The following is a 26,469-nucleotide window of genomic DNA, read 5'->3' as shown; positions in this document are numbered from 1 at the left end:
TACGGACCCTGGCACCCAGGAGGCAACATACCATCCATGAGTCTCTTTCACTGCCACAGAACCATCTATCTGTTCCTCTAACTATTGAGTCCCCAATAACTATTGCTCTCCTGCTCTCCCTCCTTCCCTTCTCAGCCACAGGGACGGACTCAGTGCTGGAGATCCGTTCACCGTGGCTTACCCCTGGTAGGTCGTCCCCCTCAACAGTATCCAAAACGGTATACTTGTTACTGAGGGGAACAACCACAGAGGATCCCTGTACTGACTGCTTCCTCCCAGCCCCTCTCACCGTCACCCATCTACCTTGATTCTTCAGAGTAACTACATCCCTGAAGCTACTATCTATGACTACTTCTGCCTCCCGAATGATCCGAAGTTCATCCAGCTCCAGCTCCAGTTCCCTAACGTGGTTTCGGAGGAGCTGGAGATGGGTGCACTTCCCAGAGGTGAAATCAGCAGGGACACTGATGGCGTCCCTCACCTCAAACACTCTGCAGGAGGAACATTGCACTGCCTTCCCTGCCATCCCCTCTAGATAAAAAAGAAAAAGAAAGAAAGAGCTTACCTGTTATTCACTCTACCTCTTAGGTTAAAGTAGGTGGAAGGGTGGGGGACACTACAAGTGTCGTGTCTAGGGTTTAGAAACTGCCCAACTTAAAAACAGGTAAAAATAAAACACTTAATCAGCAACCACCGCACCCCACACGAGAACAGCAATCAGCTGTTATGGGCCTGCGCAAACAATTAAAATCTTTACTACTTACCCAGCAGTCACTCTGACCTCACTCCGACCGGATTCAGATGGAAACTCCAAAGAGTAAGTTTAAAAAAAAAATGTACTCCCCTTCTCAGCAAGCCTCACTCAGCAACCACTGCACCCGCACGATAACACCTCAGGGAAAAGAAAAACAACTTACCAGTAGACATTACGCACGAGAATGCAATGCCCCCCCAAAACAGCAACAAAATCTGCACACAAACGCCCCCCCTAGAAACAATGCCAGACCCATCCACAGTGTGAGCGCTCGAGCAGATAATCTGGCCACAAACGGCACCGACAGTGTTCGGGCTCCCCAATTTGGGTCTGCGATACCCTTTGGGAGAAGTCCGGAAGATCGGTGGTTGCAGGCACAGTCCGGGGACACCCAGTAGAGTTCCTTTGAGACACAGGTAATCCAAAGTTTATTGAACCAAGGAGTGATTCAACCCGTAGCATCGATGAACAATGCCCCGATTTGGCCAGTAAGGAAACCAGATGGTTCATGGCGACTGACTATCGATTATAGGGAATTAAACAAAGTGACTCCCCTAGCAGCCCCCACCGTTGCCACGAGTCCCGAGACCATATTAAAACAGGGATTCCAGTCAAACATTTTCATGGTATTGGACATCAGCAATGGCTTTTGGTCCATACTACTGGACAAAGCATGCCAGTATAAATTTGTGTTCACTTTCCAGGGACAACAGTACACGTGGACGTGCCTTCCACAACTCCCCCTCCATCTTTCACAGACAATTGGCGAACGGCTTATCGAAATTTTCCCGCACTGAATGCCTTGTTCAGTATGTGGACGGCTTACTCTTACAGACTGACACCAAGGAAGAGCACATTTCGCTTCTTTCAGAATTATTAGGACTTCTCGCAACAATCAGATGCAAAATTAACCCCAAGAAAGCCCAAATCCTCCAGGAAAAAGTCACATATTCAGGAAGCGTGAAATAGAACATAAACGCATAGACTCGATTGTAAAACTGCCCTTGCCCCAAAACGTTACCGCACTCCGGCCATTTTTAGGACTGGTTGGTTATTGTAGAAACCTCATAGACGGTTTTGCCACAAAAGCAGCCCCACTTTCCGAGCTCCTTAAGAAACAGGCCCCATGGAAATGGCTTCCACAGCATATGGATGCCGGAGAGACGTTGAAACGCACCCTGAGCACAGTCCCCGCTTTGCAAGCCCCAGATCCACACTCCCCATACGCGATAGAGGTAGCAACCACCGACCGAACCCTTTTGGCTGTACTCCTGCAGGAAAGGCATGATCATTTAGGACCCATAGCCTATGCCTCACGAGTTTTAAATCCAGTAGAACAGGGAATTTCAGTCTGTGAAAGGCACCTACTAGCAGTTTTCTGGGCGGTACAGTACTTCTCGTACATAACCGGACTCAACCCCATAACCATTTTGACCGAGCACACCCCGACACAGCTTTTATTGGACGGCAGACTAAAAGACGACACAGTAAGCCAAATTAGAGCAGCGCGATGGACCCTAACCCTACAAGGACGTGACATTACAGCAAAACGCACACGTTTCTGGCCGACAATTTGCACTATGCAGGAACCCCACATGAGTGCGAGATCATAGCCACCAAGCACAGAACAGGCCCCTTTGTTTCCTAAGTCGGTACCGAAAAAGGCACGCATCCGACCACAGATTGCCTCGCTCACAGACAAAGCTTTGAGAATTTTTGTGGATGGCTCCTCCACAGTCCTTGATGGGAAAAGAATCACAGGATGTGGGATGTATGTAGAGGACGCGCAGGAATGCGCTTTGGAAGAGATCACTTTAAAGTTGCCTGGACACTTAGGTTCGCAGGCAGCCGAGTTAGCAGCCATCGCTTACATTGTCCAGCACCCCGATTCGTTCCCAACCCCAGCAGACATACATTCAGACAGTTTGTACGTTTGCAACAGCCTGACAGAATTCCTACCCCTGTGGGAATCTGGAGGATTTATTTCCGCCGATGGAAAACCTCTACCCTCAGCGCCATTACTCAAACACATCCTCCAGACAGCTAAAGGCAGAAAATATGGCATAGTCAAAGTAAGAAGTCACCACCGTTCCTCCCCATCTGGTAACGTGAAAGCTGACGCCCCAGCGAAGACAGGCTCATGACACGGTCACTTTTGGCAACCCCCTGAGAGTGCCCCAGTACACGCAGTTCAGGTCTCACAGACCAACATTCATGACTTAGCTCAAGCACAGATGGAAGACGAGACATTGAAGGAAATTTTAAAAGGGAACTTCCCAGCTCCCTACGAAAAGTTAAAAAATTCTTTAACCATACATGAGGGGAATCGTTTTAAAAGATGGCATTTATGTAGACCCCAGCCAGGACAGGAATGAGATCATTTGTGACTTCCATGACAGACATGGACACTAAGGGATAGAATCCACCCTTGCCCACCTCAGACCTCTCTGCTCGTGGCCTGAGTTAAAAACTGACGTATCCCATTACGTTGAGAATTGCTTGATTTGCGCACAAAACAACCCGGACAGATATGCGAAGAAAGCCCAGTTAAGACACACATGCCCTGTAAATGGCCCATGGACAAACTTGCAGTTAGATTATATTGGTCCCCCCCCCACCCCCCTGCAGAAATGGATACAAATATGTGTTAGTGGTGATAGACACATTTATGAAATGGGTCGAAGCTTTCCCCTCGAGAACAAATACGGCCAAGGCCACGACAAAGATCCTAACCAAGCAAATTTTCACCAGATGGGGACTCCCCCGTAGTATTGAGTAGGACCAAGATTCGCACTTCGCAGGCAAGGTCATGAAAAATCTCATGACAATTTTGGGATAAATCAAAAGTTCCGCATTGCCTATTACCCGCAGTCCAGCGGCATTGTGGAACGCATGAATCGGACACTAAAGGCCACACTTAGAAATATGGTGCAGCAGCACAACACGACATGGGACACAGTGCTCCCATTCGCACTGATGTTCATTAGAAACACGGTGTCGAGTTCGACTGGTTACACCCCCCATACCCTCATGACCGGACGGCCCATGAAGGGTACCAATTATTTATTTGGACTTGATTTGGCCAGCCCCCCAGTCACTGCCCTGACCCATGAGAAAGCAGTCCAGCACATGTTAGAAAATATTAAAGCAGCACAGCTCGCTGCAGCTGTTCGACTAGGCGCTAAATGAAAGCAGAGTAAGGCCTGCTTTGATAAGACAGTACACCCAACAGAGTATACAGTCGGACAGCAAGTAATGATCACCTTATACAACCCCAGTTCATTCCTCCCCCCTAAATTTGCAGGACCCTATTCAATCTCTGATAAGGTAAGCCCCTCAGTTTATAAAATCACATATCCGAATGGAAAGTCAGGATGGTTCCATGTAAAACAGCTTAAGGTTAATGGAACGCAGTGCAGCCACTCGCACCACCTCTCATTGGCAATGGCAAATAACGGAGACCCACCCACTGACGACCCAATCCCGCCCTCCCCCAGCAGCAACAGCACGTCCACAGACACGACCTCGACCCCGCCCCCAGGATCAAATTTCACCCTAACGCTTGATTCGGCTGCTAGCGACGGTGACAGCACAGCTGAAGCCCCTGGGAGACCCGAACACTGGAAACACAGACCAGGCCCCAGTCACTACAGCCCCAGTGCCACTGATCACGATATGTTCAGCCCCTTAAGAGACAATTTATTTGCCATTACCGGAACCTGACCCACCACCCGACGATAACAACACCCCCAATGCCCCGACTGCCCTACGGAACATGAAACATTGGCACCGCGATAATTCCTGTTGTCTGACACGGAATGACGAAATGGACCCCACATTGGCACTTAAACTCCAGGCACGAGTTTGGGACCCGGGAGCTGGTGATGACTCAGAGTCTGACTCCCACGATGGTAACCCCTTTGAGACCCTTTTTGGAATGGAACCTTGAGGTGTCCAGATGATGAGAGTCAGGAACCGATTGAGATTTACGGTGTCCTATACTCTGATGGAACCTGCCCGTTTTTCCTTCTTTAGTTTGTTTTTAAATATTGTATGTTCTCTCTTGTACGATTTTGTGTCAGCCTCATGAATAATTTCTTGCTACAGTAATAACTCCTCTTCTGACGCCACATGGCAGTTAAGGAAACAGGTTTGTTGGAGCCCACATATTTCCACATTCTTACCGCTCTTGGTAGGTCACTCAGGCAGTGGAGTAACGGCACTGATCCCCATCCTGCCTGAGGACTCCCTATACATTTGGTCAGCCAAGCTCGGTAGTGGAGTAACTGCACTGGTCACCGCCCTACCCGGGAATTCCATCCATTCTTGCCTACTCGGAGAATTGTTTTCGAAAATCTTTTGCTGTTCTTTTTCATGTCTGTGGTTTAAAGAATGCACTTTGCCACAACTTTCGCCCCTTTCCGGCGACCCTTCGGTTGCTATTCTCCCACCGACTATTTACATGTCAGAATCACTCAGTTGAAAAATGAGTTTGTAGAGGACGGAGAAATTGTCCGCCCACCCAGCCCATCAAACACAGGCTGTGAGAGTGCTTGCACTGGGACAGAATTTTTTTTTTCCGGATGTCTTGTCTCCTCAAAGATTGTTTAAAAAAAAAAAATGAGCGAGTCACATATGGTGACGATTCTAAATGGGAAATTGACGATAAGGAAACAGACAGACAAACTAGATGTTAAGCAACAAGGTAATAACAGATATTATGCTTGTACCCCTAAGAAGATACGAAGATACTTAAAGACGGAGTAAAGCCCGAACAAGATGAAGACGAACCTGATGATCTGCATCATGATCGTCGCTGGAACAGTACAGTTGCGTGCGTTACCCACCTCTACCTCCCTCACCACACAGGCCCCGAACACAACACCCCTAGCCCTGACACTATACCACACATAGACACAGCCACTGATACCTCCACATGGTGTGAGAATCTCATTAAATGGTATTCCCTGTCATACACAGCAGAAGCCCTACCTGGTGAGAGCTATATTGTGCAGTGTCATCCAGACAAGCAGACTTCGGAAATGGAGAAGGAGAGCCTCCCGCCCTCCAGTATACATACTTAGAGCCCCTTTACTTGGACTCCAGCAAACCACACACTCTTTCTGAACCCTCCCTCCCTAATAAATTCCACAGTTGTTGTTTCTTTAATTAAGTTACTTCTTTGTACATAGACATTTGATAAGTAGGAATGTGATGCTGATATTGGTTATATTTTTTGTACTGTAAGATAAGTTCTTTGATTGTTAAATAGCAGCATGAGTGCAGTCTAGTTAGAGACAGTTAGAGGTCCCCCTTTTTGTGTAAGGAGAATGAAATATAGGTTTGAATGTTAAATGCCCCTAAGGAATTTTTAGAATATGTTTTGTGTTAGGGAAATTTAGGTAAATATTTTGACCCATAGGACAGAGTAGGGTAGAACCTGTCCTTGATTGACGATACCCAGCATGTCAGAGAACAGGAGAAGATCCAGCAGTGTGATCCTTCACGCTTCGCATTGAGGATCAAGAGGACGGAGTGTAGCCATCTGGGATGGCCACTTACAACCAGGAACAGAGAAATTTGCAAACCATAGTGGGTAAAATGGACAAAGCAAGATTCAGGCAGGCTCAGAGCCTGAAATGTATATTTGCAAGCAAGGAGTCCAGACAGCATCGAAACTCCGACCAACTGGTATTTTGAAGGGGCAATTAGCATTTGATGGCCCATCTCCACCAAGACAAAGGACTGGTACTCGAACGACCGGTACAGTCCCAGACATTTTGGCGCCACTCCCTGTTCTAGGGAACAACAGGGTCAGTGACCGCTTGGGACACGCCCAACCATTCAGGCACTCGCCCATTTATTGGTTAAAAATCAAACACAGTGATCAGGGATCACCCAACTAGTGGGGTCCAAACTGAAGGACCGCCCAAAAGAGCGCGAAAACCCCCAAGCATAAGAAGAGAGTCCACCATATGTCCGTCCTCTTTTGGACCGGGCGCCCCGGCTACGACCATCTCCAATCGCAGCACCACCAGAAGCAAGTCCAAGTTCAATGCTCGCTACCAGACGGATGAGCCTAGCTGAGCACAGTTACTTCTCCAGACTCGATAGATCCAGAATCGAACGGCGGCCACTGTTTTTCTGACCTAAGCCGGGTGCCTGAAGTTAAGTACAGGTTGTCTTAGTCGATAGGTGTAGTTAACTAGTAGTGTATGTTGCATGACTAATTGTGTGTGTAAATAAAGTATCCTTGACCTTGAACTAACTGGTGTTTGGCTCTTTGGTCGATAGCTGGTTGAACCTTGTGGTGGTATCATTCGATACCTGGCGACTCTGAGCATTAGAATATAGATATCAAAAGGAGGGCAAACTCACTGATTGCCGTAGTTACAACAGGTCCACAGAAAAGGCAACATGCAGGAAATAAACTTGTAGGATTACAAAAATAAAATGACGGAATGATTCTGAGTGCATTGTTGCAGAGAGGGCCACCGCAGACACGATGATGTGAACAGCATCCTTCTTTGCTGAAATGATTCTATAACCATTTCGAGGGGGAAATAACAATGATTTTCAACTATGTTCATTACAACCACTCAGCTGTAGAAGCAGTCATTGTGCCAACTCATCTCCAAAACCATGGTTCAAATTCTATCAAAGTACTTTTATCAAAGTGGTTAGCACTGCTGCCTCACAGCACCAGGGACCCGGGTTCAATTCCGGCCTTGGGTGACTGTCTGTGTGGAGTTTGCACTTTCTCCCCGTGTCTGAGTGGGTTTCCTCCGGACTCTCCGGTTTCCTCCCACAGTCCAAAGATGTGCAGGTTAGTTAGGTGGCCATGCTAAATTGCCCCTTAGTATCCAAAGATGAAGTGTGTTAAATGGGATTACGGGGATAGGGCGGGGAAGTGGGCCTGCGTGGGGGTGCTCTTTCGGAGGGTTGGTGCCGACTCGATGGGCCGAATGGCCTCCTTCTGCACTGTAAAAATTCTATGGATCTATGTAGGCATATCACATGTGTGAAATGTGAAAAGTAATCATTACTTTGTTTAAAAGCAGTTGCAGTTCAGGATTAGGAAACATGTTAGTTGCATGCATACTGCCGCTCTAGCCTCGCTTCCATAAACCACGATCCAGAGAGCAGTGACGAGGAGGATTGCTGCCCTTCCGAGCTCATGGAAGAAGCCTTTTAACTTGTATAGAAAGATGCTAGGTTGATTCATGCATCGAGACTGAGAAGGTTATATGGATTGAGGTCTAGGGGGGGCGAAATTGGTGGAAGAAAAGAAATGTCTTAAAACGGTAGAAATTCAAAACTAAAGAAAGTCTTTAGAGTTCTGGGAGGTTGTTTCATCAACAATATCATATATGGAGCAAGGGCTAATCAGCAATACTACACAGTGCTACAGCAATAACATTTTAAAAATCAATTGATTGTACAGGTCAACAGTTGTAAATGTAACAAACTAAATTAATTGCTTTGAGATACCTATGCTATGTTAGATATATACGGATTTATTTAACTCATTGTATATTAAGTCGCGTTTATTCCTCCTGTGCTTGTCAGTTTACATACCCGTGGTCTGGTTATTAAACTCTGGACTAAAAACACTACAGGATTGCCTGCTTTCCGAATAGCTTCAACTGCCTGCTCATGGCTGGCATCTCGCAAGTCAACCCCATCTACCTGCAAAACAACATTAAATTAAGTTTTTACAAAAAGTCTGTTATGTAACTTACCGGACATCATATACCAAATCCCAGTGAAAAATGTTGACCAGGTTATGTTAACAACTTAGGATAAATCTCCGTTCTATCTTCCCCCACCCAGAATGTTCTCTCTTCCAGGAACTGACTTACGGTGGGCTAAAATTACATAACGTTAGTAGCTTCTAGCACCTCTATTCAAGCAGCCACTCTTCAGGTATAAGCTTAAAAAATGACTATGGTAAGCTTTGCAACCATGGGGTGAAAAGAATGAAGCTGCAGCTGAACTTGACTCCGATCCCATGTGAAATTTCCCAGTCATTGATCAGCAGTCACGAACAGTAAACCATGCTTCTGATCTTTCATGCCCTTCAACATTTATGTGATTTCTGTTTGTCAGAGGTTAACGATATAAAAGCAATGTAATGTGAAACTATACAAGTACTCAGGGAGGGAAATATTGCAATCAGTACCAGTCATACAACAATGCCTTCATGTGACAAAGCACTAAAAACAATAGCGTTAATATCTGTACTAAATTCGGGGAATGAACCCGGCCAGGTGACCAAAGTTTCAGCAGGGGAACATTTTGGGAATAGTGATCATAATTCCAAAAGTTTTTGAATACTCATGGATATAGAGAAGAGTGGTCCTCGAGTGAGGGCGCTAAATTGGGGGAAAGCTAACTGCAACAGAACGTGGAATGGGAGCGGCTGTTTGAGGGTAAATCCACATTTGATATGTGGGAGTCTTTTAAAGACCAGTTGTTTAGAGTGCAGGACAGGCATGTTCCTGCAAAAGTGAAGGACAGAAATGGCAAGATTAGGGAACCATGGAATACGGGGGAAAATTGTGAGACTAGTCAAAAAGAAAAAAGCATACATAAGGCCAAGGCAACTAAAAAAGACAAAGCTTTTGAAGAATACAGGAAAAGTAGGAACAAACTCAAACGGGGAGTTAGGAGGGCTAAAAGAAGCCATGAAATGTCATTAGCAAGCAGGGTCAAGAAAAATCCCAATGCCTTTTATACAAGGAGCAAGAGGGTAGCTAGGGAAAGAGCAAGGACAAAGGAGAGAAGTTATGCATGGAGTCAGAGCAAGTAGGTGAGATCCTTAATGAATGCTTTGCAACGGTATTCACCAAGGAGAGGGACATGTCGGATGTTGAGGTGAGGGATGGGTGTGTGAATACTCTAAGACATGTCAGCATAATGAAGGAGGAAGTGTTGGATATCTTGAAACACATTAAGGGAGACAAGTCCCCTGGGCCGGATGGGATATATCCAAGGTTACTATGGGACCAAGACAGGAAATAACTGGGGCCTCAACAGATACCATTGCATCATTATTGACCACAGGCAAAGTTCCAGAGGACTGGAGAATAGCCAATGTTGTCCCTTTGTTTAAAAAGGGAAGCAGGGATAATCCAAGTAATTATTGGCTGGTGAGCCTGATGTCAGTGGAGGAGAAGCTGTTGGGGAAGATACTGAGGGGCAGGATTTATTCACATTTAGAAGCAAATGGACTTGCTAGTGATAGGCAACATGGTTTTGTGCAGGGAAGGTCATGTATTACCAACTTGATAAGAGTGTTTGAGGAGGTGACAAAATTAATTGATGAGGGAAAGGCTGTGGATATCGTCAACATGGATTATAGTAAACAGTTTGATAAGGTCCCTCATGGCAGACTGGTACAAAAGACAAAGTCGCATGGGATTCGGGATGTGCTAGCTCGATGGATAAAGAACTGGCTCGGCAACAGGAGAGAGAGAGAGTGGAACGGAGTTTTTCAGAATGTAGATCTGTAACTAGTGGTTTTCCACAGGAATCAGTGCTGGGACCATTATTGTTTGTAATATATATATATATATATATATATATATATAAATTATCTGGAGGAAAATTAGATGGTTTAATTAGCAAGTTTGCAGGTGACACTAAGATAGGTGACGTTGCAAATAGTGAAGGGGACTTTCAGAGAGTACAGCAGAATATAGATAGATTGGAGAGTTGGGCAGAGAAATGGCAGATGGAGTTCAATCTTGACAAATGCGAGGTGATGCATTTTGGAACATCAAATTCAGGTGTGAATTATACAATAAATGGCAGAACTCTTCGGAGCATTGACATGCAGAGCGATCTGGGTGTTCAGGAAGATAGTTCCATGAAAGTGGCACTGCAGGTGGATAAGGTGGTCAAGAAAACATACAGCATGCTTGCCTTCAGTGGCCAGGGAATGGAGTGCAAGAGTTAGCAGGTCATGTTACAGTTGTATGAAATTTTAGTTACGTCACATTTGCAATATTGTGTGCAGTTCTGGTTGCCACACTACCAGAAGGACTTGGATGTTTTGGAGAGAGTGCAAAGAAGGTTTGCCAGGATTTTAGCTGGTCTGGAGGGTGTTAGCTATGAGAGGCTGAATAAACTCAGATTGTTTTCATTGGAAAGATGGAGGTTGAGGGGAGACCTGATTGAGGTCTACAAAATTACAAGAGGTATAGACAGGGTGAATAGTCAGAAGCTTTGTCCCAAGGTGGAAGACTCAATTACCAGGAGGCACAGGTTCAAGGTGAGAGGGGGAAAGTTTAAGGGAGATGTGCAGAGAAAACTTTTCACGCAGAGGGTGGTGGGTTCCAGCAACACGTTGCCAGTGGAGGTGTTGGAGGCAGGCATGATAGCAACGTTTAAGATGTATTTTGATAGACACATGAAGGGGTGGAGAATGGAGGGATACAGATCATTTGGGCAATAAATAGTTGGTCTAATAAGAAATCTGAATCGGCGCAGGCTTGGTGGGCCGAAGGGCCCGGTCCTGTGCTATAATGTTCTTTGATTTTATGCAAATGACCCATGTGAGAAATGGTTATACCTATACCAGAAGTGTTTGACATCATTTGCTTTCAGTAATATTCATTTACACGTATTTGACACAAATTGCGCTCAAAAACAATCATTTAGCCTCATTTGATATCACTTGAACTCAAGAGCAATCATTTAACATGGCAAGTTACGCAACACATCATTGTCATCAATTGTCCCAAAGAACAGCACTCAAATATTTGTGATTAACTCTTATCCTAAGCATTACGGGCAGCATGGTAGCACAAGTGGATAGCACTGTGGCTTCACAGTGCCAGGGTCCCAGGTTTGATTCCCCGCTGGGTCACTGTCTGTGCGGAGTCTGCACGTTCTCCCCGTGTCTGTGTGGGTTTCCTCCGGGTGCTCCAGTTTCCTCCCACAGTGCAAAGACGTGCAGGTTAGGTGGATTGGCCATGATAAATTGCTCTTAGTGGCCAAAAAGGCTAGGAGGGGTTATTGGGTTACGGGGATAGGGTAGAAGTGAGAGCTTAAGTGGGTCGGTGCAGCCTCGATGGGCCGAATGGCCTCCTTCTGCACTGTATGTTCTATATTCATTCAGTCACCAAAAACAAACAGAGTTTATTCTCCATTTTATGGCTTCAAACACTGTAAAACTGAACTAACTTTAGAAACAGTAGGCTGCATTTGATGTTAAAGATGGCAAAATGCTGTTGACTGCATGAAAAACTCATTCCAAATTAAAACATTCAGTGTCAAATGATTGCTGACTGTTTTTTGCGCATTTGAATACAAAAATGTCAAACTGTTCTGGTAGGTTTACCAGGCCCAGAGCAATCAAGGCCACTCAGGCGTTTGACACAATTCAGCGCTGTAAGCCGGAGGATGGAAAGATACCAATGTAACCCGATGAAAAACTTAAATGATTTAATGTATCTGCACTTCAGTGCCGTAGAATAGGAAGTGTATTTTGTTTGCCATTTAATAGAATTTTAATTCAAGGTTACCCTCCTTTCTTCCATCCACCACCTCGTCACCGCTGAATGTCTATTTTTGTTACTGCATGACTGTTATATGTTTTTAATTTTAATCCGTATATGAATTTTCCGATAAAAGCTGCACTGCAATTCGGCAGCAAGAGTGTTTCTTGAAAAAAATGCCATTATTATCAAAGAACGAACCAAATAATGTTTTAAAGGTCAGCATGGTCACAGTTCATGTTCCAGAATATAATTCTCCCTTGATTAATTTGTTTATGAATAAATGAGAAGTTCTCCCCTTTGATGCTAATCAACAATGACAAGAGACGATGGGAAACAGTGATGTGAACCTCAGTATATTAAATGCATAAAATTCTACCTCTATTCAACTGTATAACCATTTTTCACTGCCACTAAGTCTCTTTAAATTTCAATAATATGGCAATCTATTTTGAAAGAATATTTTTTTTAAATTGAAAAATATATCTGTAAGTAGATATTTTAACTCACAGTTGTCAAAGGCATACCTCAACAATTCTGTCGCCAGTTTTCAATGTTCCATTTCTTCCAGCTGGACTGTCATCCAGAATGTGCTTGATGAATATTCCTCTCATTACCTCTCCATTACTCAGTCGACTTCCCATTCCTTTTCCTCCAACAATACTAATTCCTAAGGACTTTGCAGGTTCTCGCCATAACTCCACTCTGAAAGAAAGGATAAAATAATGCATTTCCTTATGTTGTTCGGAACCGGACAATATAGACTCATTAAAAAGGAATAATTTGCAACATTGTTTTTATTCAAGTTTTTTTCAACATATTACACACTATGCAAGCAGTAAGGGTAACTGCACCAATTACAATGTACATATCAATTTCCTTTGTGTCGGTTCCCCCCCCCCACTCTTCGTTTCAAGGGGCCCTTCACTATACAATGGGAAGTTATGTTTACAAGTGGGCAGTGCCTTCCCTTCCCCCCACCCCTTTTGTTGTTGGGTCTTTCCCTCCTCCACCCACCCCAATGTTTTTGGCCTCCCCTTGGGGGTTCCTTTTCCTGTGTTCTATTCCAGGCTCTCTGGCCTCTCTGTCAGATGTTTTCTGGCCTCTTCCCCCGCCCCCCCCCCCCTCCCCTCCCCAATTTCCTGTCTGCTCCCTGTGGCTCCCAGGTATCCCCCCCCCCTCCCTTCTTTCTATTGGCTGTTGGCTTTAAACAGGTCCTGGAACAAGTTGGTGAATGGCCTGCACGCTTTGTGGAAGCCATCCTCTGACCCTCGGATGGTGAACTTGATGTTCTCCAGGTGGATGGATAAAGGACCTAAACACTGAATGGGTGAGGGTGGAGGAGTCCTCTTGTACAAGGACGACCCTCCTGGGTCCTCGTCATGGCAGCACTCCCATCCTGCCAGAAAAACACTCAACAAGCCCAGTGGTGGTAGCGACTCTGAGAACTTGAAACCAGATGAGGCAACATTTCAGTCTGACCAATATGTCCATCATGGCTCCCATCTGCAGCAACTATAGGTTTGCACCAGTCTTGCTAGACGCCACCTTCAAGGGGTGGAGACAGAACTGAGGGACACTGACGGCTAGGGACTGTTACACGGGTGGCAGACTAGTGATCTTAGAAGAGTTGATGGAGAGACTGGACCTACCAAATGGGAACAAACTATGACATCGAAGTTCAAAAACCTTCTTCACAAGGAGACGACAACATACCCACAAACCCTGAAAAGCAAGAGGAGTTACTGAACGTGGACAATCTGGGGAGGGGGAACTGTGGGGACGTTCACAGACGACTTTTAGAAATGACGTGCTCCCCATTGGTTGAAACTCGGGGAAAAATGGAAGGAAGAGCTAGGGACAGAAATAGGGTGGGGACTTTGGAATGAAGCACTGTGTATGGTCAACTCCACCTCTTCATGCACAAGCTGAAAGTGGTGCACAAAGTGCACTTGACAAGAACCAGGATGAACAGCTTTCCCCCCGGAGGTGGAGGGCAAATATGAACGGTGCCAACAAACAAACAAAGAACAAAGAAATGTACAGCACAGGAACAGGCCCTTCGGCCCTCCAAGCCCGTGCCGACCATACTGCCCGACTAAACTACAATCTTCTACACTTCCTGGGTCCGTATCCTTCTATTCCCATCCTATTCATATATTTGTCAAGATGCCCCTTAAATGTCCCTATCGTCCCTGCCTCCACTACCTCCTCCGGTAGTGAGTTCCAGGCACCCACTACCCTCTGCGTAAAAAACTTGCCTCGTACATCTACTCTAAACTTTGCCCCTCTCACCTTAAACCTATGCCCCCTAGTAATTGACCCCTCTACCCTGGGGAAAAGCCTCTGACTATCCACTCTGTCTATGCCCCTCATAATTTTGTGTACCTCTATCAAGTCGCCCCTCAACCTCCTTCGTTCCAGTGAGAACAAACCGAGTTTATTCAATCGCTCCTCATAGCTTATGCCCTCCATACCAGGCAACATTCTGGTAAATCTCTTCTGCACCCTCTCTAAAGCCTCCACATCCTTCTGGTAGTGTGGCGACCAGAATTGAACACTGCCAGGGAATCTCAGCCAACCACGCCCACATGTTCTGGGATTACACCAGATTCGTCGGGTTCTGGACAGCCTTCTTTGAGGAAATGTCCCAATATTGTGGGGGTGAGGGTGGAGCCGTGCCCAAATGTGGCAGTGTTCAGGGTAATTGACCAGCTAGAACTATTCAGGGGAAGAGGTCCGATGCCCTAGCCTTTGCTTCTCTAATTGCCCGCCGGAGAATCTTGCTCAGCTGGCGATCAGCAACACCACCTACAACTGCAAACTGGCTGGCAGACCTATCGGAATTTTCCACCTGGAGAAGTTTCTACGATTTCTATGGTATCTTTAATGTGCTAATTATCTCAAGATGTTTCAGACATAGAAAATTCTAAGTGAAAGAAATAGGGATGGTTACCAAATATATTGTCAAATAGAAAATTTGAGTATTCTGATGGAAGGATATCGATCTGAAATGCTAACTCTAGTTCTATCTCCACAGAAGCTTCCAGAACTGCTGAATATCTCCAGCATTTTCTGTCTTTAATTCAGATTTTCAGCATCTGACAAAGTTTGCTCTCAAGAAAGTTTGAGGAAGCTTTTGAAGGATACAGAGCACCAATAAGGCTGATTATTGTACAGAGAAAGCTCCAAGAGTAAGGCTGGACAGTTGAAGGCCCTGCCACCTTGGAGGAATGGAGTGGAAGGCGATGCAAATAAAGCAAATAGCATAAGAGTGGAGGTACCATGGAGGCACCCAAGGCTGAAGGAGTTTGTACAGCCAAGACATTGGCGAGATTTGTACAATTGGACAAAGATTTTTAAATAAAAATAGCAGATTAAAAATGTACCAATTGATGATAACTGCAGAGGTCTAACTTCACTGACTTTTACCAATGGCTCTGTTATCACCAATAGCTTCATTAAAAATTTTAAACAACCAGGGACCTGACCCAATTTTGAAATTTAAGGTGCCTAATTGGCCTGAGAGCAGGTTTGGCTCCAGGATATAGGAACTGAGGGTACTTTGAAATGATAAGCCACAACTATGACTAGGCCTGCTGTTGCCGAGGGCCCGTGCAGCAGGACTAATGTTGACGTGGGCAGGTGTCCAATGGTGGCCCCTGACCTCTACAAGGCCTCTCTTGAGGCACTGACCAATGCAACTGCAGAGAAGCGAGAGTTATTGCTTTGTGTATCAGGTAAAATAAATGTGGTCAGAGACATCTAAAGAGTCTGGATGGAGGTGGCTACAAAAGTCAGCAGCAGGCAAGAGATTAGGAGGAAGTGGGTTCAATGTCATAAAAGATTTAATGACGAGATGAGATCTGAAAAGGTGAACTGTAAATGACAACCAGGTGGCAGGCCTCTAATTCTATATAAGCAGTCATATGCACACTAGCTGATCAGACCACAGTTACCTCTCACACTGTGGACAGTTGAATCCCTGAGACGTTAACCACCCTCAATTGTAGTTGAGAAGGGGGGTGCAGCTGCTCATTTGAATGTCATGCTGGAATAGGTGAGGGAGGGCAACTTACTCATAGATCATTAGGTCCACATCCTGCAGGAAATGAGAGGTCACACTGGTGGTGGTGTGGCAGACCTGAACAACCTGACACCGATGGAGACAGTGGCGCTGGACAATGGGTGCCATTGCAGTTGGAGTTGCCGATGGCGAGATGGGAGGCCCGAAAGAGCCGGGTCTTTTGATAATTCTACCTTGATATGCAGAGCGTTAATGAAACTCCCATCTCATGCTCACTGAAGGTTTTCAACCACTGTCATTTTGGGTATGATCGTGCGGAAAAACCTGCTGAGCAACCCAAGTTTTCATCACTACCTTCTTGTGTTTCCCATTGGGCCTCCAGCAGGGTTGAAGCTCAGAATCCCATCACAGCCATCATATGCTTCCTATAGTGGATGGAAACTACAGAGATGCACTGTAAAATCATTCCTCTGCACTATCTATCAGCACAGAAACACTTACCTTGGTTGGACGTAAATCTTGCTTAGATTGGGGAGCATTGTACCAGGTGTAAGCAAGTGAAGGAGTGTGAAGCACAGCCAGCTATGGATGCCTCAGAGGATGGACGACAGATCCACTCATGTTCAGGTGGACAAAGAGCTGGACATCAGGGCCGGGATTCTCCGGTATCCGGCGGGCGGCCGTACCGGCGCTCAGGAGTAGCGTGAACCACTCCGACGTCGGGCTGCTCGGAAGGTGCGGAATTCTCCGCACCTTCGGGGACTAGGCTGTCGCCGGCGGGGTTAGCTCCGTGCCAACCGGCTGCAAAGGGCCTCCGACGGCCGGCGCAAGTTGGCGCATGCGCGGGAGCGCCAGGAGAATCCAGCGTGATCCCAGCGCATGCGCAGGGGTGTTCTTCTCCGTGCCGGCCATGGCGGAGCTTTACAGCGGCCGGCGCGGAGGGAAAGAGTGCCCCCATGGCACAGGCCCACCCATGGATCGGTGGGCCCCGGTCGCGGGCCAGGCCACCGTGGGGGCCTCTGGCGAGATCCCCCCACGCTCCCCCGAGGACTCCGCAGGCCGCCCGCAGAGCCAGGTCCCGCCGGTAAGAACCTTCTGTAATTTACGTCGGCGGGACAGGCCGAAAACGGGCGGCTGCTTGGCCCATCGCGGAGCGGAAAATCGCTGGGAGGGGCGCTGCCAACGGCCACCGACCAGCGCGGCTCGATTCCCGCCCCCGCCAAAAAACCGGCGCCGGAGAATTCCGTCCCCCGATAATTCTCTGTCCCGGCGGGGGGTCGGAGAATCCCGTCCCAGGTGTCACAAACAAGCTGGATCTTCTTGGAAATATTAAAGGCAGATAAGTTTCTGAATGAGATCTCTAAGGCACTGCAGAGCCATGGGCACAGACAATACAGGAGGCCAAGCAATGATGAGCCCTTGAAAACTCAGGGATTTGAGCACATGAACACCCCCATTGACACAGTAGTTCACCCTCTTGGGAGAACCATATGCATAGTAAGTGTGAGACTCTGCATCATTGACCACAGAGTTACTGATAGCACAAAGATGACCAGAGTGGCTGCCAGCTGTGTCCAGCCACTGCTTTCACTAAGAATTGAGGGGCATCATGAAAGGGCTGACGCAGTCATCGAGGTTTGGGGGATCCGCCCCTCAAGGGGCACCAATGACATACCTTGAATCCTCAGCCGCTCTGTTTCAGAACAATGTCACTGGACCCTGTGACAGAGGCTGTTCTGAAATGATATCGGTGCAGCAGCCTGTGCTGGAGCCCGTAGGCACCAGTCAGCGGAGGATGGAAGGCACCTGCATCTCAGCTGGACACAGATAGAAGGCTGCAGGCTTCCCCCAAACTCACCCTTAGCCACAGGAGAAGGAGTGGGACTGAGTGAAAGGACACGTTAGTTACACTTGATTGGTCATCTGGGTTAAATTTTCTCTTATTTGTCTGGTCATTCATATCTCCTGTTGTAATGATTAATTCTGAAATAAACCAGACTGTCTGCTTTTGAACTGTGATGTCAAAAGTGAGAATGAAGGATAAAGGGAGCAGGGGTCTTATTGGGCTTTTTAAACACTTCTTTCATGAGATGAGTGCGCTGCTGGCAAGGTCAGAAGTTGTTGCTCATCCTAATTGATCTTGACAAGCCACCTTCTTGAACCACTGCTTATAGGTTACATGTTTGTGATGTGGGGCAATTGGTGGCGGCAGTGACAACATTCTCAATGTAATTGGTTGGCAGTGGGGTTAACCGGATGTGCTTGCTGGATAATATCTTTCTCTGAAGAAAGTTGTATTACAATGTCATCTGTCTGAGGGCTGGGATCCATTCAGGTGAAGCCTTGCTGAACCAATGTGATCCTGACGTCCATGTCAGTCAGTCAAATACTGTGATGTGCGATGGCCTCGATGCTCATCCTCCAAGGCACCAGTTCTTTAGCAGCTCCCCCTTAATCTTCTTGCTCCTCTAAGAGTAGCATCCCAGGTCCTCCTTTTCACCCAGCTCCAGTCCTCCTTGTATAGTCATGCTGTGCACATGTGGCAACCACAACATGAGGCACCTTGGCTGACTCACACAGGTTAACACCCAACCGGTCGAAACAGTGAACGCTCATTTTCAAAATGCCAATGGTCTGTTCAATGCAGGTACATCCCTGACTGGCACTGGAGCACCTCCTCAGAAGATACCCCACAGAGTAATGATGTTGGCCTCGAGGTGCGGCACCTGGACTCTAGCTGGATGAAGGAATCATGACATCAGCCCGGGAACCGGGCAAAGACCTGCAAGATGTGCTTCCTCAGGTGACAGATCAGATGGGCATTCAGAGAATGGAAGCATTTTTCTATTCAGGAATCTGGCTGGCTGGTCTGTTGATGATTTGATGGCAACGTGGGTACAATCAATTAACTTCTGAACCTGAGGGAATCTATCAATGGTGGCAAACCCCAATGTTTCTCTGCGTCAGTCCAGGCCCATGCGACTCACATGGACATTGTTATGACCAAGTAAGGAGGAATTAACTGATTTTCCTCTAGTCAGCATTCTCAGTTGGTCACAGCAAAGGTTTAAGTTTCATTTTCATGAAGATACAACTTTTCCAAATCAAAATGTACTTAACTATTTAAGCTGTAAGCAATAAGTAGCCAATCAAACAAGATTTCATTGAGTGAAAGAAAGAACAAATTTATACCAGTAAACTCAAGAAACCCCCCCAAAAATGCAACATTACACACACAGGGATCAAAAATAAACAAAGTTAGAGTTAAATCATAAGAAGTTAAAATAACATATGGTTAAGTGTCCTTTGATTGTACTTGACGCATAGATTTTCAAATGTGTGACCGATTTGGATTGGCTTGATTTGTGGATACGGCCAGATGTAGAAGACAGAGTCATTGAGCTTTGCAGCATGGAAAGAGGCCCTTTGGCCCATCACACCTGTGCCGGCCATCAAGCAACCACGTTGTAATTACTGTGAGATCTCGATCCACTGGTCCAGCTAGGTCTTCAATCTCTCGAAGAATAATATCACTATATAATCTGAATAAACCTAGTGAGAAAACACATCCCCCTTTTTTTAAATCATCACAAATTGCTCATACCATTTCAACTTTGACAAGTGCTGTTGGTTTCCAATACAGATCAATCATTTCAACATTTCAAACAGCGAACTGTGATTCTTGTCCCCACTTTGTTTCTGATAATGTTTTGCATGGACCAGCCTTAACTTTGTTCTTCACAATTTTGCTTTGACACAGCTGTTTATTTTTCTACCAGCCAGAGCCATTGTTTTTTCATCTCTTTGGTTCTTTTTGACAGCATGTGTACCATAAAAATAGCATTTCTCGTTCTGATAAATTAAAAAAATAAATAAAAGTGCTCACATTTCTGGCTTTAGTGTGCTCCTGGCCCTCTTCATCAGTGCTCGAAGAAGGACCTTAGTAATGTGACTCTCAAGTTGATTACTCCCAATTTTTTAGGGAGTGCAATAAATATGGATTTACTTCAATTTTGGGGGATATCTTCCATGTCATAAAATTCACGAAAGATGAGTCAGTTCGTCTATTCCAAAGTCTTCTAAACTTTTAATTTGTTCAGTAACTATTTCATCAGGGCCTTTGACTTTATTGTTTTTCATCTTATTTCATTCTTACTTTGTTTTTTATGATCTTCGGACCATCCACGTTTTTCTCAATTGTTGACTTTCCTTCTCATCTGTTGTCCTCAAATATTGTCCTCTTGTATTCATTTGGTCCATCATGCAAGCACTTGGCCAGATGTACACCCAGCTTTTCCTGTGATTTGTTCTCGAGTCTGTGTTTTTACATTTTTCTATTCCTTCAGTTTTTATTCAACCACTTTCCATTCTCTTCAATACATTCTTTTATCTAATTCCTGATATTTCCATTGGTCTGTTTGTTTTATCTTCCTTCCATCAGGTCCCATATTTCATCTGTCATCAATTTTTCTTTCTTTCACTATTCTTTAATTGAAATGATGAATTTTGATGATTCAAACACTGGTGTTTTGAATAAGTGCCATGTTGAATGGTTTCCTTGGTCTTCAAGCTGTTCAAAGTGATTCTGAACTTCAATTTAAATGTTTTGTTTAAATGAGCTTTGAGACTCAATGGTATACAAGAGGCAAAGTGAGTGGTTATCATAGTAGTAAAGAAACAAAATATTTGTCCGGAGTGGCAGCGAACGGTAGAAAATAGGCAACGAAAAGCAAATCTTTGAAGAGGAAAATTAAGGGTGATACGTGCAAAGAATTATCAGAAACAAAATAGGAGGGGTGTGGGGATCAGAGCTTCCTAACTGAAATCTCGGTGTTGAGTCTAAAAGGCAATAAAATGCCTAATCGAAAAATTAGGTGCCGTTGCTTGAGCTCGTCTAGAATACTGCAACAGGCAGAGGATACAGATGTCAAAGGAGGAACAAGGTGGAGAATTAGGATGGTAGGCACCCGGATGTTTGTGTTATGCTTGCAGTTGAGTGAGGTTGATTGGAAAATATGTCAGCTAATATTTGATCTTTTCATTGTAGAGGGATCCATGTTATGAGCAGTGAGAACAGAATATCAAAAAGTAAACAGCTGCTTCACTTGGAATGAGCTTCTGGGGCCTCAAGCGATCAGGAGAGAGGTACAAAGGCAGGTGTTACATCTCTTGCATTTGCATGGGATGGGGATAGGGTGTTGGAGGTGGCTGAGGAGTGGGCCAAGGTGTCACAAATCAAACGGCCCATTTGGAATGAAGACAGGAGAGGGGACCATATATGTATCATGGCGGCATCACACTGGAGGTGACGAGAATGGCGGAGGATGATCTGTTGAATGTGGAAGCTGGTGGGGTGGAAGATGACAATAAAGCAAATCTTATTGCAGCTGTGGGAGGGAGGGAGAAGGGGGGAGAGAGCACATTCTTTAGAGCTGGCAGCCCACATTTTTAAAATTAATTTTCATGCCAGTGAGAGTAAAACAAAAACCAGGACATTTCATCATCACAGAAGAAACTGATTCGGTCTTCATCCAATATTATGTCTACACTTTTTACAGGGGTCACTCGGCCCCAATTTAATTTTTCTTTCCTCTTTTCCAGTAATATTTAAACCAACTAATAAAACTGCTACTTGCCAAAACTGCTACTTCGACAAAAGTGGATCAAGGTGGAGACATCGTCTGGCCAGTAAAACAATATCAACGGAGCCACAGGTGAAAAAAAAGACTCAAATGTTTCTCTTATACCTTCATTACAAACTGATAATATATTCACATACCGCTGAGCATGTCTCCAATTAGTGTAAGATGAATTCTGCAGTTCACTCTCTTCCCCTTCACCTTCCTCCCTCTCTGGCAACTCAGTACTGAAATAGAAACATCAATTTATTAAACAACTTGGAATCAGTGAGAAAATGCCATACAAATTTTTTTTTTTTTTGAATGAACGCCGTACTGAAAAATGGAGACTATGCCAACATTAACTTCTCAAGAAATTAAGCAGATCTTCCTGTTGAAGTCAAACCTTATTGACAGTCAAACTAGTGAATTTTCAAACACACGGAACACTTTCTACTTTCAAACATTTGGCCTTGCTTGCCAGGGCTGTATGATTGTGAAATCACGTGGGCACAGCCCATAATTTTGATGGCCGCATTGCTCTTAAGCAACAACGCGACGAGGCCATTAGAACGCGGGAAAGGCCAGATTCGGGAACCAAACTGGGCGCCTATCTGATTGAGATCGAATGCGAGAGACCACCTATGTAACGGTCTCCCATTATCTAACGCCCTCCCCAGCAAGTGGTCATACAGGCACCGATTATTACTCCTTTTTAAAAACATAAGCCTGACGGAAGGATACTTGCGGCAACACGAGGAGGTGAATAGCCATCGTCGCTCACAGGCAAAGAGCCCGGGCGCACTGAGGTTGCTGCCCGAGTGCTCAGGGGTGGGCGGGGGGGGGGCTCCTCAGCCTCGGCCAAGGTGGGCCGCCATCGGGGTGAGTGGAGTGTTGCGGGGCAGGGTGGTTGCCTGCCCATGACATGGACTGGGTTCGGGGAGAGAAGATAGGTGGCCTCAGCGCCCGTGGGTCCACCATGCCAACCCCTGGACTGCGTGGTCCCATTCTGGGGGCAACCCCAGATCCTGTCCCATCGACCACCCATAACTCTCACTGCCCGCGGAGGTCTCTGGCTGCGCATTTGAAGGCTACGACTAATAGTGAATTGGCAATCGTAGTTAAGTGAGCACCTCACACATCCGAAGTGAGTCCACATGGGTAGGCGTGCCATGTAGCATGTGGGAGCTATTGCCTAGCATCCCAATCAGACCGTGCTTCCTAGACACTGTGCCCAAACACTATGGGAGGCAACACCTAGGACGCAGCGACCAACATCCGAACGGCAAGGGGCTGCATCTTGCGGTCTTGGCATCACGTGGAGGAGGATACCCTCTCCTGGTGCCACCAAGGCCACCGCATCCCTGAGCTTCTACACCTCAGGATCATTCCAAAGCTCGTGCGGCATCTCACAATCTACAGCCCACAAGTGCATCCGTGAAGCAATGAATGCCCTGTTCGCCCGGGCATAGAACTATTTAAACTTTGACATGGACCAAACCCAACCAGATGCCCAGGCAGCAGGATTCTCTGACATCACCAGGCTGCCCCAGGGCCAAATGGTAGTGGATGGCACACATGTCACCTTATGCTCACCGGGATGTGTGGGAGTGCCCTACATCAACTGCAAGGGGTTCCACTCCCTGAACACCCAGCTCATGTGGCCGCCACATGAAGATCATGCATGTGTGCGCGCGGGCTCCCCAGGGAGTGATCACAACAGCTACATCCTGAGGCAGTCGGACGGCCCCACCTTCTTTGAGGACCACCCCAGGATGGCTGGTTGGCTCTTGGGGGATAAGGGATACCCTTAATGATGCCAGTGCAGAGGCCGGTGACCGATGCGCAGACCCAATGCAACGAGGCCCATGTGGCCAGCCGGGCTGTCATTGAGTGGTGCATCGGACTCCTCAAAATGCAGTTCTGATGCCTCGCCGGCTATGGTGGTGGACTGCAGTACATGGGGGGGGGGATTTTGTCAAGCTCTGCGCTTTCCTCCACACCTGGCACAGTGCTGGAGGTGGAGGGAGGACTATGTGGCCACTACGAGGAGAGGAGTAGGCATCGGACCAGGAAGGGCTTGAGGAACTGCCAGAGGATGGGAGCGGTGAGGGTCTGGCAAGCCCAAAGTACCAGGAGGACCTCATCCTTGCCCGCTTCACAGAGGACATAGTCTCGTCAGTCATTTCTCCTCTCAGGAGACTTGGCGGGGGGGGGGGATTTGACGAAAAATGTTTTTACCCAGAGGGTGGTGATGGTCTGGAACGCACTGGCTGGGAGGGTGGTAGATACAGGTTGCCTCACATCCTTTAAAAAGTACCTGGATGAGCACGCGGCACATCATAACATTCAAGGCTATGGGCCAAGTGCTGGCAAATGGGATTAAGTAGGCAGGTCGGGTGCTTTTTCATGCGTCGGTGCAGACCCAATGGGCCGAAGGGCCTCTTCTGTGCTATATTATTCTGTGATTCTCTTCCCAATCCCCATCCCTCTGCATCTGCCCCCTCCTACCAGTTCCACCCTACCAGTGTGTAACATCACTCCAGGGTCTGTGATGGCACTGTCAGTGGGTCACAATCGAGGGCAGAGAGCTAAACCACAGAGAGCGGAACGCTGGAGTTCCTCGTTCAGTGCTATAGCCTGACCCCTGTCTGTCTACTGAGTGCTTGCTCACACCCATCACCTGGTTTACCGGAGTGGGGGTGGTGGATTGAGGTTGGAGAGAGGAGCCCAGGACCCAAATGACCAGGGAGATGGACATGGGATTAGTGCTGAGCTCGCATTGCTGAACAAAGTACCAGAGGCATCATACTGATCGAGGCGAACAGACTTCAATGGTGAACAAGTATCCCTAACGGCCCCACTCTCCCAGACACGCCCACCATTCTCCCCACACTCCCCTTACCCCGATTACCCCTTACATCATCCTGCCCCCCAGTGCTCTCTCAGTGAGGATCCCGTCTGACTTCCATTACGCCCAACAGTGATCCCAGGTCAGCGTGGCTAAAACATGGGGCTGGTCTCTGTGGCGATATAACTGTGAGCGGAGTGGGTTTGGCTGTGCTGGAGCGGTTTAAGTGCTGCTCTCCTTGTTAACGGGGGTCTGGCAAGCACAGTCTCAGGCAAATCAGCCGGCGAACCATGATTTGCGTTGTGAATCCCGTATAGCCTCGTTAAGTGCACCAATTAACGTTTTATCGCGGTGACGGCCTCCCAAGCCGAGCATCGGGGAGCAAGCGGCATTTTCCGCTCGCGACCACACTTAGAAACGTTTCCATTAAATCGCGCCCAACATGTCTGTACAATCTCCAGGTATTTTCTCCCAATATCAGGTTGTGTCCGTGGAAAATCTACCCAAAAGTGACAGACTGTTAAAGAAATAATATTAAACTGAAAGGTTTATTTTCAGGCTCTGAAGAACTGATGAGGACTCCAAATGTTAACTCAGTTTCTCTCTCCACAGATGCTGCCAGTCTGCTGAGTTTTCCCAGCATTTTCTGTCTATATTTCAGATTTTCAGCATCCACAGTATTTTGCTTTTAGTTTATTTGTAGTGTTTGTCACAGGGCCATAATTCTAAAAATACTAACTGTAGCAAAACTAAACACAACCAATCTGCAAATGAAATCTGTAACTTTTCAAAGATTATAAACATTTCTGCATAGTTAAAAAATTGTAAATTGCTAAATTTTGTTGATGTTCCTTTTCTGTGACAGTCTGACACCAGAGTTTTGTTTTGTTTGCAGATCTCATGGACTTCGCTCCAACCAGTTAGTGGAGTTCCTCAGCTACTCATTTAAAATTTAACAAGGGCAGAATTTGAACTCCCCCACCCCATCCCCCAACCGTATGGGGGGGGGGGGGGGGGGGGGGGGGCATACGGTTGGGGGAGGGGTAAACTTGAATGGACAAAATTACAAAATTCCTTCCGGAAACCCCCCTCCCAAATCCAGACGCCATTTCACACTTGGGCAAGGAGGGCCTCGGAGGGGAAAACCCGCTTGGTCACCTATTAAGGCCCAGAAGTGGCCACTCAATGACCACTTTATGGCCTTATCCTGCCCAATTTTTAGTTTGGCAGGAGGTGTGGGTAGGCTGGGCAAGTGGCATTCGCATTTTTTTCCATCACGGATGGGAAGGAAGAGTGGGGAGGTGAAAAAGCATCACTCTGAAGGCACCAAAGACATCAAACTTACACTGCATTTCTAACAGAATTAAGTTAAAGTCAAAGGTAATTTTTAAAAGTAAAACTATGCCAAACATTAACAAAGAACAAAGAACAAAGAAATGTACAGCACAGGAACAGGCCCTTCGGCCCTCCAAGCCCGTGCCGACCATACTGCCCGACTAAACTACAATCTTTTACACTTCCTGGGTCCGTATCCTTCTATTCCCATCCTATTCATATATTTGTCAAGGTGCCCCTTAAATGTCCCTATCGTCCCTGCTTCCACTACCTCCTCCGGTAGCGAGTTCCAGGTACCCACTACCCTCTGCGTAAAAAACTTGCCTCGTACATCTACTCTAAACCTTACCCCTCTCACCTTAAACCTATGCCCCCTCGTA

At 46.5% G+C, this 26,469-nt stretch overlaps 1 protein-coding gene across 18 annotated transcripts in view; it reads right to left on the bottom strand.

The window, feature by feature from the left end:
• The window catches only part of LOC140429761 (multiple PDZ domain protein), a 488,055-nt gene that overhangs the window by 165,044 nt on the left and 296,542 nt on the right, over positions 1-26,469 (bottom strand). For 16 of the 18 annotated variants that reach the window (XM_072517160.1, XM_072517164.1, XM_072517169.1 and 13 more), the window contains 3 exons: positions 22,065-22,151; positions 12,786-12,963; positions 8,333-8,443 (listed from right to left, as the gene is read on the bottom strand). In XM_072517160.1, the coding sequence (XP_072373261.1) occupies positions 8,333-8,443; positions 12,786-12,963; positions 22,065-22,151 (376 nt within the window). The remainder of the gene's footprint in view (positions 1-8,332; positions 8,444-12,785; positions 12,964-22,064; positions 22,152-26,469) is intronic. The other 2 variants (XM_072517171.1, XM_072517177.1) reach the window with 1 other exon arrangement.

The sequence above is a fragment of the Scyliorhinus torazame genome, chromosome 9 (assembly GCF_047496885.1).
Source record: "Scyliorhinus torazame isolate Kashiwa2021f chromosome 9, sScyTor2.1, whole genome shotgun sequence".
Lineage (NCBI taxonomy): Eukaryota > Metazoa > Chordata > Chondrichthyes > Carcharhiniformes > Scyliorhinidae > Scyliorhinus > Scyliorhinus torazame.
The sequence above is the reverse complement of the archived record's forward strand: the minus strand, read 5'-3'. Positions and strand labels throughout refer to the sequence as shown.